Source organism: Pseudophryne corroboree (genome assembly GCF_028390025.1).
Source record: "Pseudophryne corroboree isolate aPseCor3 chromosome 3 unlocalized genomic scaffold, aPseCor3.hap2 SUPER_3_unloc_21, whole genome shotgun sequence".
NCBI lineage: Eukaryota > Metazoa > Chordata > Amphibia > Anura > Myobatrachidae > Pseudophryne > Pseudophryne corroboree.
Genome location: NW_026967510.1, coordinates 1,374,451 through 1,386,511, shown reverse-complemented (window position 1 = coordinate 1,386,511; position 12,061 = coordinate 1,374,451). Strand labels below are relative to the sequence as shown.

Here is a 12,061-nt window from a genome sequence, read left to right as displayed (position 1 = left end):
GCTTCTGGTACATGGACCCTGGTCATGTAGGGCTGGGAGAGTCAGTAAGATTATGTAATAGGGGCCTACAGTAAGTCAGTAAGGAGGCAGAAGCTGCTTCTGGTACATGGACCCCGGTCATGTAGGGCTGGGAGAGTCTGTAAGATTATGTAATAGGATGCCTACAGTAAGTCAGTAAGGAGGCAGAAGCTGCTTCTGGTACATGGACCCTGGTCATGTAGGGCTGGGAGAGTCAGTAAGAGTGTGTAATAGGGGACTACAGTAAGGAGGCAGAAGCTGCTTCTGGTACATAGACCCTGGTCATGTAGGGCTGGGAGATTCAGTAAGATTATGTAATAGGGGCCTACAGTAAGTCAGTAAGGAGGCAGAAACTGCTTCTGGTACATGGACCCTGGTCATGTAGGGCTGGGAGTCAGTAAGATTATGTAATAGGTGCCTACAGTAAGTCAGTAAGAAGGCAGAAGCTGCTTCTGGTACATGGACCCTGGTCATGTAGGGCTGGGAGAGTCAGTAAGATTATGTAATAGGGGACTACAGTAAGTCAGTAAGGAGGCAGAAGCTGCTTCTGGTACATGGACCCTGGTCATGTAGGGCTGGGAGAGTCAGTAAGATTATGTAATAGGGGACTACAGTAAGTCAGTAAGATTATGTAATAGGGGCCTACATTAAGTCAGTAAGGAGGCAGAAGATGCTTCTGGTACATGGACCCTGGTCATGTAGGGCTGGGAGAGTCAGTAAGATTATGTAATAGGGGACTACAGTAAGTCAGTAAGGAGGCAGAAGCTGCTTCTGGTACATGGACCCTGGTCATGTAGGGCTGGGAGAGTCAGTAAGATTATGTAATAGGGCCCTACAGTAAGTCAGTAAGGAGGCAGAAGCTGCTTCTGGTACATGGACCCTGGTCATGTAGGGCTGGGAGAGTCAGTAAGATTGTGTAATAGGGGCCTACATTAAGTCAGTAAGGAGGCAGAAGAGGCTTCTGGTACATGGACCCTGGTCATGTAGGGCTGGGAGAGTCAGTAAGATTGTATTATAGGGGCCTACAGTATGTCAGTAAGGAGGCAGAAGCTGCTTCTGGTACATGGACCCTGGTCATGTAGGGCTGGGAGAGTCAGTAAGAGTGTGTAATAGGGGCCTACATTAAGTCAGTAAGGAGGCAGAAGATGCTTCTGGTACATGGACCCTGGTCATGTAGGGCTGGGAGAGTCAGTAAGATTATGTAATAGGGGACTACAGTAAGTCAGTAAGGAAGCAGAAGCTGCTTCTGGTACATGGACCTTGGTCATGTAGGGCTGGGAGAGTCAGTAAGATTATGTAATAGGGGACTACAGTAAGTCAGTAAGGAGGCAGAAGCTGCTTCTGGTACATGGACCCTGGTCATGTAGGGCTGGGAGAGTCAGTAAGAGTGTGTAATATGGGCCTACATTAAATCAGTAAGGAGGCAGAAGATGCTTCTGGTACATGGACCCTGGTCATGTAGGGCTGGGAGAGTCAGTAAGATTATGTAATAGGGGACTACAGTAAGTCAGTAAGGAGGCAGAAGCTGCTTCTGGTACATGGACCCTGGTCATGTAGGCCTGGGAGAGTCAGTAAGAGTGTGTAATAGGGGCCTACATTAAGTCAGTAAGGAGGCAGAAGATGCTTCTGTACATGGACCCTGGTCATGTAGGGCTGGGAGAGTCAGTAAGATTATGTAATAGGGGACTACAGTAAGTCAGTAAGGAGGCAGAAGCTGCTTCTGGTACATGGACCCTGGTCATGTAGGGCTGGGAGAGTCAGTAAGATTATGTAATAGGGGACTACAGTAAGTCAGTAAGGAGGCAGAAGCTGCTTCTGGTACATGGACCCTGGTCATGTAGGGCTGGGAGAGTCAGTAAGATTATGTAATAGGGCCCTACAGTAAGTCAGTAAGGAGGCAGAAGCTGCTTCTGGTACATGGACCCTGGTCATGTAGGACTGGGAGAGTCAGTAAGATTATGTAATAGGGGACTACAGTAAATCAGTAAGATTATGTAATAGGGGCCTACATTAAGTCAGTAAGGAGGCAGAAGATGCTTCTGGTACATGGACCCTGGTCATGTAGGGCTGGGAGAGTCAGTAAGATTGTATTATAGGGGCCTACAGTAAGTCAGTAAGGAGGCAGAAGCGGCTTCTGGTACATGGACCCTGGTCATGTAGGGCTGGGAGAGTCAGTAAGATTGTGTAATAGGGGCCTACAGTAAGTCAGTAAGGAGGCAGAAGCTGCTTCTGGTACATGGACCCTGGTCATGTAGGGCTGGGAGAGTCAGTAAGATTATGTAATAGGGCCTACAGTAAGTCAGTAAGGAGGCAGAAGCTGCTTCTGGTACATGGACCCTGGTCATGTAGGGCTGGGAGAGTCAGTAAGATTATGTAATAGGGGCCTACATTAAGTCAGTAAGGAGGCAGAAGCTGCTTCTGGTACATGGACCCTGGTCATGTAGGGCTGGGAGAGTCAGTAAGATTATGTAATAGGGCCCTACAGTAAGTCAGTAAGGAGGCAGAAGCTGCTTCTGGTACATGGACCCTGGTCATGTAGGGCTGGGAGAGTCAGTAAGATTGTGTAATAGGGGCCTACAGTAAGTCAGTAAGGAGGCAGAAGCTGCTTCTGGTACATGGACCCTGGTCATGTAGGGCTGGGAGAGTCAGTAAGATTATGTAATAGGGCCTACAGTAAGTCAGTAAGGAGGCAGAAGCTGCTTCTGGTACATGGACCCTGGTCATGTAGGGCTGGGAGAGTCAGTAAGATTATGTAATAGGGGCCTACATTAAGTCAGTAAGGAGGCAGAAGCTGCTTCTGGTACATGGACCCTGGTCATGTAGGGCTGGGAGAGTCAGTAAGATTATGTAATAGGGCCCTACAGTAAGTCAGTAAGGAGGCAGAAGCTGCTTCTGGTACATGGACCCTGGTCATGTAGGGCTGGGAGAGTCAGTAAGATTGTGTAATAGGGGCCTACAGTAAGTCAGTAAGGAGGCAGAAGCTGCTTCTGGTACATGGACCCTGGTCATGTAGGGCTGGGAGAGTCAGTAAGATTATGTAATAGAGGCCTACAGTAAGTCAGTAATGAGGCAGAAGCTGCTTCTGGTACATGGACCCTGGTCATGTAGGACTGGGAGAGTCAGTAAGATTATGTAATAGTCACCATCTTATAGGCAGCCGGTGAAAGGAACAGAGAATGGGTGTTATGTGGTAAGTCTGGTTGGTAGGTAAAGCTGAGCTGTAGCCCTGCCCTTTGTTGGTGAACTTCTACCATATGGACCTGTTTCACAAGGACTGAGTCACAGCCAACTGGCATCACCCACACCTGGAGCTCAGCTAGACAACCATTTAGGATTGGTACTGGGTACTCAGTACCCGGAGAAAAGAACAGGTCATCTGCATAGCAGTGGTAGATGAGGGCATGACATCTGGTTATTTCAGAAAGAAAAGATGACTACTGGCGCTATAATACTAGATGGCGCATATATGAATGAAGACGCCTGTATAATAAATAACCATCTGGTTTTATTCAAGACAAAATATTATTATTTTTTAACAACAAACTACTTTCACTATGTAAAATTCACGTATACATGTCATCTAACATTTTTCCTAATTTCAACAACCATTAAAAATCACCTGGCATGTGTTACCATGATAACTATTTCCAGAAATAGATCTTTCATAATATGTCCCGTAAGTGTGTTTTAGAAGAAAATACGCTTAAAGGTGCTGTCCCAAATTGTGGTTGCTGCTCATATGCTATGTGCACACAGCCTAGCACCCCATAAAGCAGGCATATCCAAACTGCGGCCCTCCAGCTGTTGTGAAACTACATATCCCAGCATGCCCTGACACAGATTTGCTGTCAGAGAATGCTACAGCTGTGTCAGGGCATGCTGGGATGTGTAGTTTCTCAACAGCTGGAGGGCCGCAGTTTGGACATGCCTGCCATAAAGCATATATTGCTGTACGTGGTGTGAAGATTATTTCACCCACCAGTAGCATGTATATTGCAAAAAGCATAGGATAGGATAAGAACCTTGAAGAACAACGCATGGCAATGATAAGTATACTCCAGAAGATTAAAATGGTTCCTCACCTGAGTGATGCCTATTGTGTGCAACAAGAGATGATTTATTTCTCAGAGTATAGAAATGGCTTCTCACCTGTGTGACTTCTGTGATGTGTAAGTAAATCACATCTTGTTAGACAACATTTCCCACACTCAGAGCAAGAAAATGGATTCTTACCTGTGTGACTTCTGAGATGTATAAGAAGATTGATTTGAGTGCAAAACATTTCCCACACTCAGAGCAAGAAAATGGCCTCTCACCTGTGTGACTTCTCTCATGATTAATAAGATGTGATTTCTGTGCAAAACATTTCCCACACTCCGAGCAAGAAAATGGCTTCTCACCTGTGTGACTTCTCTCATGATTAATAAGATGTGATTTCTGTGCAAAACATTTCCCACACTCCGAGCAAGAAAATGGCTTCTCACCTGTGTGACTTCTCTGATGTCTAACAAGTTCTGATTTGAGTGCAAAACATTTCCCACACTCAGAGCAAAAAAATGGCTTCTCACCAGTGTGACTTCTCTGATGTCTAACAAGATCTGATTTGAGTGCAAAACATTTCCCACACTCAGAGCAAGAAAATGGCCTCTCACCTGTGTGACTTCTCTCATGATTAATAAGATGTGATTTCTGTGCAAAACATTTCCCACACTCCGAGCAAGAAAATGGCTTCTCACCTGTGTGACTTCTCTGATGTCTAACAAGTTCTGATTTGAGTGCAAAACATTTCCCACACTCAGAGCAAAAAAATGGCTTCTCACCAGTGTGACTTCTCTGATGTCTAACAAGATCTGATTTGAGTGCAAAACATTTCCCACACTCCGAGCAAGAAAATGGCTTCTCACCTGTGTGACTTCTCTCATGATTAATAAGATGTGATTTCTGTGCAAAACATTTCCCACACTCCGAGCAAGAAAATGGCTTCTCACCTGTGTGACTTCTCTCATGATTAATAAGATGTGATTTCTGTGCAAAACATTTCCCACACTCCGAGCAAGAAAATGGCTTCTCACCTGTGTGACTTCTCTGATGTCTAACAAGTTCTGATTTGAGTGCAAAACATTTCCCACACTCAGAGCAAGAAAATGCCCTCTCGCCTGTGTGACTTTTCTGATGTATAACAAGATGTGATTTCCGTGCAAAACATTTCCCACACTCAGAGCAAGAAAATGGCCTCTCGCCTGTGTGACTTTTCTGATGTATAACAAGATGTGATTTCCATGCAAAATATTTCCCACACTCAGAGCAAGAAAACGGCTTCTCACCTGTGTGACTTCTCTGATGTCTAACAAGATCTGATTTGAGTGCAAAACATTTCCCACACTCAGAGCAAGAAAATGGCCTCTCACCTGTGTGACTTCTCTCATGATTAATAAGATGTGATTTCTGTGCAAAACATTTCCCACACTCAGAGCAAGAAAATGCCCTCTCGCCTGTGTGACTTTTCTGATGTATAACAAGATGTGATTTCCGTGCAAAACATTTCCCACACTCAGAGCAAGAAAATGGCCTCTCGCCTGTGTGACTTTTCTGATGTATAACAAGATGTGATTTCCATGCAAAACATTTCCCACACTCAGAGCAAGAAAATGGCCTCTCACCTGTGTGACTTCTCTCATGATTAATAAGATGTGATTTCTGTGCAAAACATTTCCCACACTCAGAGCAAGAAAATGGCCTCTCACCTGTGTGACTTTTCTGATGTATAACAAGCTGTGATTTGTATGTAAAACATTTCCCACACTCAGAACATATCAGTGGCCTCTCAACTGCCTTACCTGTGTGTGGGTTAATAGGCTTTGTGTTCTGTGTAAAACATTTGGCATCTATAGAACAGGGAAACACTGTATCTACTGTCAGAGCTGTAACAGATGCACCAATATCAGAGTGATCAGGAGAACATTTCCCAGGATCAGAGGGCTCAGCTGATAGAGCTAGATGTATAATTGGGGTAATGGGGTTATCTCCTGGAGAATCCTGTCTACTGTCATTATCTTTTATGTCACAATCCGGGGATAACATTAGATGTCCTTCTGAGATATTCCTGCTTGTGTGTCCACCTGCTGGAAATAAAATACATTATGGAAATGTGACATTTTCTGTAACAATATTAATCTTGTAAACAATAGGAGAAGACGACTCTCTGGGACACTTAATTGTAAATGTGTGTGTATAATAAAACATAACTTTTAATGAAGGCTTTATAATATTGTGTCTCAGATTATCATTGTGTCCACCCTCGTGAGAACACTCACAATAACAAATGTAATATTATAATAAGACTTAGATATAGCTCTCTCTTGTACTGGTAACGAACCATGAAGTATAAATGGAGACGTAGTCCCTCGGCAAGTCCTATGTCAGCACCAATGTAAAACAATGGATGGGAAACATATCGTATGAATTGGAGATTCTAGATGAACAATAACATCAGTCATATGAGCTGATGGATCAGAGAAATGTCTCCTAACGTTACTCCTGGAAGCATTGGTAAGGTAGCATTCCTTTATGTGTGTGCTCATACACTGGTAAGCCTGTACATGTGTTACTCACCCTTATATAAGGTATATTGCTATAGCAGAGTAGGTGTGGAACAAGGAATTTTACATGCAATACACCATATAATACACTGCAATCATCATCATCATCATCATCATCTGCTAGGTTATAATACCCTGTTACACCCCTATCATCAGTGTCTCACCTCTATACTCTCAATAGTAATAAGGATGATGGTGTGCACAGTAAGTATGATACAGAGAATTACATATCAGAATCTATACAGCTGCCGCCATACTTCTGCTTCTCATACGTGTGCTACTGGCAGCAGTGAACATCTGAGTGAGAGTGCAGGGAAGACAGCAGAGTCTGATGAGAAAGAGATTGGATCTGTCTTTGCAGGGCTGTACCACACCTGTCACCCCTGTTAGTATATAAAATAATAAATAAGAGGGGCATGGCCTGAGTCCATCCAGACGTGCTTTCTGGAGCTCTCCTCACTAAGTGGCTTCTTATCTACCCTACCTGATAGCTCTCAGCCGCCGCTGGGACCAAGACCCAATCTATTAATTCCACCACTCCTACTGCCCTAAAGCTGCTCGCTCCGCGCACTGTTCATTACCGCAGCCTAGTGACGCCGCTGAAGCCACTGGCTGTATTCTGGGGCTAAGTGTGCCTAGTCTTTCCTGCACGCTCCGGCCACCTGACTTGGAGGCGCTTTTGGCTCAGGCGGGAGCACTTACTCTCCTGCTAACACAGGTGCGCAGCTCCCGTTACTACTGAGGACAGAAGGGTCTGCCCACAGTCACCGGAGCCCTGCGGTGATATTGGGAGGTGAGGTGGCTGCCATTTTGGATCCTGGTACCCGGCCATCGCATGCTTTGCCTTCTGCCTTCAATAATGTGTAAAATTGATATAAACTGCTAAATAAGTGTCCTGACGGTTGGACCGGGGTCACTACACTAAACTGGAGGTGAAACTACCTTCTATTTATATGGTACCACTATCATCTACTTCCTCTCAGTCTACATGCAGAGCCCAGTATCAAGTATCGTCTGAGTACAGCTCATTACACTCTGATTACAACCTCACAGTGTGTTATTTTGTGGATTTATCCACTGAATATATTTTGCCATTTGTGTCTCTCTGTGTCGAGAGCTTCACGTCTGTATCACGCTGACCTCTAGTGGAATTTATCGGTTATTACTGTGTTATTTGCGTTGCATTACATCAGGTTTAAGCTTTGAGGTCTGATATCAGGGAGATTGGCACTCGTACAGACTAAGATGAAAGAGATTGTTGTGTCTCACAAAGATCTGATCTCAGCTCATGACACCCTTCAGGAAGACCTGGTCTCTATTCGTGATAAAGTCATTGATTTAGAAGACTGGTCTCGGAGAAATAATATCAGAATAATGGGCGTTCCAGATTCTGTTACAAATGCTGAGCTTTATGATTATGCCACGGTCCTCTTGTCAGAAACTTTCATCGAAGGCTTCTGCTGCGGACCTTCTTATTGATAAGATCCATAGGCTCCCAAAGTCCAAACAGGCCCCTATCCAAGCTCCGAGGGACACTCTGCTTTCTTCATATTAAAGAACGTATCCTACAGGCTGCTTTGTCTTCCTCATCCACAGCTGAGTGCCTGGATAATATGCAGCTATTTCCGGATATTTCTCCTGTGACGCTGGCCAAAAGGCGTCTATTCCACCCAAGGGAATATACGTTATGGTAAGAACTTACCGTTGATATCAGTATTCTTCCTAAGTCCACAGGATCCACAAAATAACAATGGGATATGATGAAGCGACAGCCTCCCAGCTTGCAACGGGTCCCGTCCATATATCCCCGCCTCCTTGCTCAGGCAAATCAGTTGTATTCCAAAGCTCAAGGCTGGAGCATCATAGAGAGCCTTAATGAGGCGATAAGAACACACATGCACACCCTTCCGTACAAGAAGGAAGAGGCCAGTGAGTAAAAGGATCCTCAGATCAGGTGAGTCAGGGTGGGATCCCTATGGATCCTGTGGACTTACCATAACGTATATTTCTCTGGCAGGGTCCACAGTTATCCACAGGATAACAATGGGATTTCCCAAAGCAATTTAGTGAAGGGGACGCTCCAGACTGGAAAGGAGAATCCTTCGCCCGAATGCAGCATCCTGAGGCAAAGGTATCAAAGGCATAATGTCTAATGAATGTGTTAATGGAAGACCGTGTGGCTGCCTTACATATGTGTTCCGCTGAAGCACCACGTTGTGCTGCCCACGACGGACCTACCTTACGAGTAGAGTGAGCAGAGACACTAGCTGGATTAGGGAGATCAGCTTGAGAATATGCTTCTGAAATCGTCATTCTAAGCCACCTCGCTAGTGTTTGCTTGTCAGCAGGCCATCCTCTCTTGTGAAATCCGTAGAAAACAAAGAGAAAATCTGTCTTTCTGATGGCACTGGTACGATCCACGTTGATCCTTAAAGCCCTGACTACATCCAAAGATGCATCTCCCACAGAAAGACCTGGCCCTTGAAAAGTTGGTACAACAATTTCTTCCTTAAAGCGGAATTTAGTCACCACCATAGCAAGATATCCAGATTTAGTTCTGAGAACCGTTCTATCTGGATGAAATATCAGAAAAGGAGAGCGACATAACAATGCCCCTAAATCTGAATCTCTTCTAGCTGAGGCAATAGCAAGTAGAAAGAGAACTTTAGCTGTCAACCATTTAAGATCCACTTTATTAAGTGGTTCAAATGAGGCAACTTGAAGGGCTTTCAGGACTAGACTTAAGTCCCAAGGCACTGTAGGAGGAACAAAAAAAGTTGAATGTGCAGCATTCCCTGGAAAAAAGTACGCACATCCTGTAAATTGGCAATTTTCTTTTGGAACCATACAGTCAATGCCAACACTTGCACTCTCAAGGAAGCCACCTTCAAACCTTTATCCATTACAGCCTGAAGGAATGCTAAGACCCTGGAAACTCTGAAAGCCTTAGGGTCCATTTTCAATTCACTGCACCAATGAATATAGGTTTTCCATATTCGGTGATAAATGCAAGCTGAGGAAGGTTTCCTTGCTCTGAGCATAGTCTGAATTACCTGTTGTGAGAATCCTCTTGACTTCAGGATAGATGTTTCAAGAGCCACGCCATCAAAGACAGTCGATCCAGATGTCTGTGATAACAAGGACCCTGCATCAGTAGATCTGGATGTTGAGGGAACAGAAGTGGAACACCCATCGACATACTCAGCAGATCTGTGTATCAATGTCTCCTGGGTCAAGCCGGAGCTATTAGTATCACGGCACTTTTCCCTTGCTTTATCTTTCTCACCACCATGGGTAATAGGGTGATTGAAGGAAACACATAAACCAGATGAAAGTCCCATGGGACCGACAGGGCATCCACAAAGATCGCTCTGGGATCCTTTGTTCTTGCCCCATAAGCAAAAACTTTGTTGTTCAGATGGGATGCAATGAGATCTATCTCTGGAAACCCCCACTTGTCTACTAGCGTCTGGAAGACCTCCGGGTGTAGAGACCATTCATTTTCCTGAATGGCGTGTCGACTGAGAAAGTCCGCTTCCCAGTTTAGGACTCCCAGTACGAACACTGTGGACAAGGCTGGATGATGAAGTTCTGCCCACTTTAGTATGTGACTTACCTCCTCCATCGCTTTGCGGCTTCGAGTTCCTCCCTGATGGTTGAGGTACGCTACTGCCGTTGCATTGCCTGAGCAGATCTGGACTGGTTTTCTCCGAAAAATGTCCTTTGCCTGAATCAGTGCCATATATATGGCCCAAAGTTCCAATATGTTTATTGGCAGGCAACTTTCTTCCCTGGTCCATTGCCCCTGAAAACACATTTCTGACACTGCTCCCCAGCCCTGAAGACTGGAATCTATCATCAGAATTTCCCAATCTGATATCCAAAGGGGTCTACCCTTGTCCAGATGGGATGTCTGTAGCCACCGGGCTAATGACCTTCTTACTTCTATTGTAAGAGACAGGGTCTGTGTTTTTATTGTCTGTTGCAACCCATGCCATTTGGCAAGAATCAGAAGCTGCAGAGGCCTTGAGTGGAATTGTGAATACTCCACCATGTCGAACGTTGATACCATCAAATCCATCACCCGCATTGCTGCGTGAATGGATACCATTTCACTGTGTAACAAGTCCTGAATCCTTGAGTGAACCTTGGATATCTTGTTCAGATTTAAACTTACTCTCTGAAGACCTGAATCCAGTACCAGCCCCAAATGAGTCATCTGTTGTGACGGAACCAGAAACAATTTTTCCCAATTTATGAGCCACCCATGGTTCTGCAGACATGTTATTGTCTGTCGCAGATTACATAAGAGCAACTCCTGCATCTGTGTCAGGATTAAAAGATCAACGAGGTATGGAAAATATATTTTCTCATACGTCCTAGAGGATGCTAGGGTCATCATAGAACCATGGGGTATAGACGGGATCCGCAGGAGACATGGGAACTTTAAGACTTTGAAAGGGTGTGAACTGGCTCCTCCCTCTATGCCCCTCCTCCAGACTCGTTTTATAATTGTGCCCAGTGAGACTGGACGCACTGCAGGGAGCTCTACAGAGTTTCTCTGACAAGACTTATGTTAGGTTTTTTATGTTCAGGGAGGCTGGCAACAGACTCCCTGCTTCGTGGGACTTAGGGGAGAGGAGTATCACCCACTTCCAGTGAGCTCAAGGGCTCTGCTTCTGGCTACAGGACACCATTAGCTCCTGAGGGTGCTGATCGCTGGGTATGCCTAGATGCTCACACCCGCAGCCCGCCGTCACCCCCTTTCAGAGCCAGAAGTCAGAAGACAGGTGAGTAGATGAAGAAAAGAAGACTTCAGTGACGGCATTTATCTGAGGTACTGCAGCGTGCGGACGCTGCGCGCCAAGCTCCCACATGCAGCACTACAGGGTGCGCGGGGGGGGGGGGGGGCGTCCTGGGCATCTAATAAATCCTCAGTGGACATCTGGCAAGAGGGGACATTAGTGCAGAGGTACTGTCCCAAAACCCCCGCCATTATAATCATACAAGAAGCGGTACTGAAGCGCCCCATTAAGGGGGCGAAGCTTCGTCCTCACAGCTCACTCGACGCCATTTTCTCTCCATCAGGCTGCAGAGACGCTGGTCCTTCCTTCACACTGACAGGTATCAGGGCGCAAAACAGGGGGGGGGGGGGGGGTCACTGGCTAAATTTGGAGCAATATACTTTATATAAAAAGCGCTTATTTGGCGTTTATTGGGCGCTTCAGAACTGCTGATTGGACGCTGGGGTGTGAACTGGCAAATCCCCTCTGTGTCTCTCTGACAGGCTTTACTGTGGGTCTGTCCCCTATATGCCCGGTGTGTCTGTGGGTGTTTGGTGCACATGTGTCGACATGTCTGAGGCTGAAGGCTCTTCCCAAGAGGAGGCACAAACGGCTGCGGGGGTGACCCTGTCGGCACCGGCGACGTCGGATTGGATAAAT

General features: G+C 45.7%; 2 protein-coding genes across 2 annotated transcripts in view; one reads left to right on the top strand and one right to left on the bottom strand.

Moving 5' to 3' along the window:
* Positions 1-12,061, top strand: part of LOC134983690 (zinc finger protein 585B-like) — a gene marked incomplete at its 5' end in the record, with an annotated part of 366,847 nt that overhangs the window by 221,029 nt on the left and 133,757 nt on the right. The gene's annotated exons all lie outside the window — the stretch shown is intronic.
* On the bottom strand, positions 4,207-6,135 carry LOC134983685 (gastrula zinc finger protein XlCGF57.1-like). The gene has a single exon (XM_063949344.1). The coding sequence runs from the start codon at positions 6,097-6,099 to the stop codon at positions 4,207-4,209; it is 1,893 nt and encodes a 630-aa protein (XP_063805414.1). The 5' UTR covers positions 6,100-6,135.

Bases quoted from the DNA above. Each gene is read 5' to 3' on its own strand.
- LOC134983685 (XM_063949344.1), bottom strand. From the start codon at position 6,099: ATGTTATCCCCGGATTGTGACATAAAAGATAATGACAGTAGACAGGAT.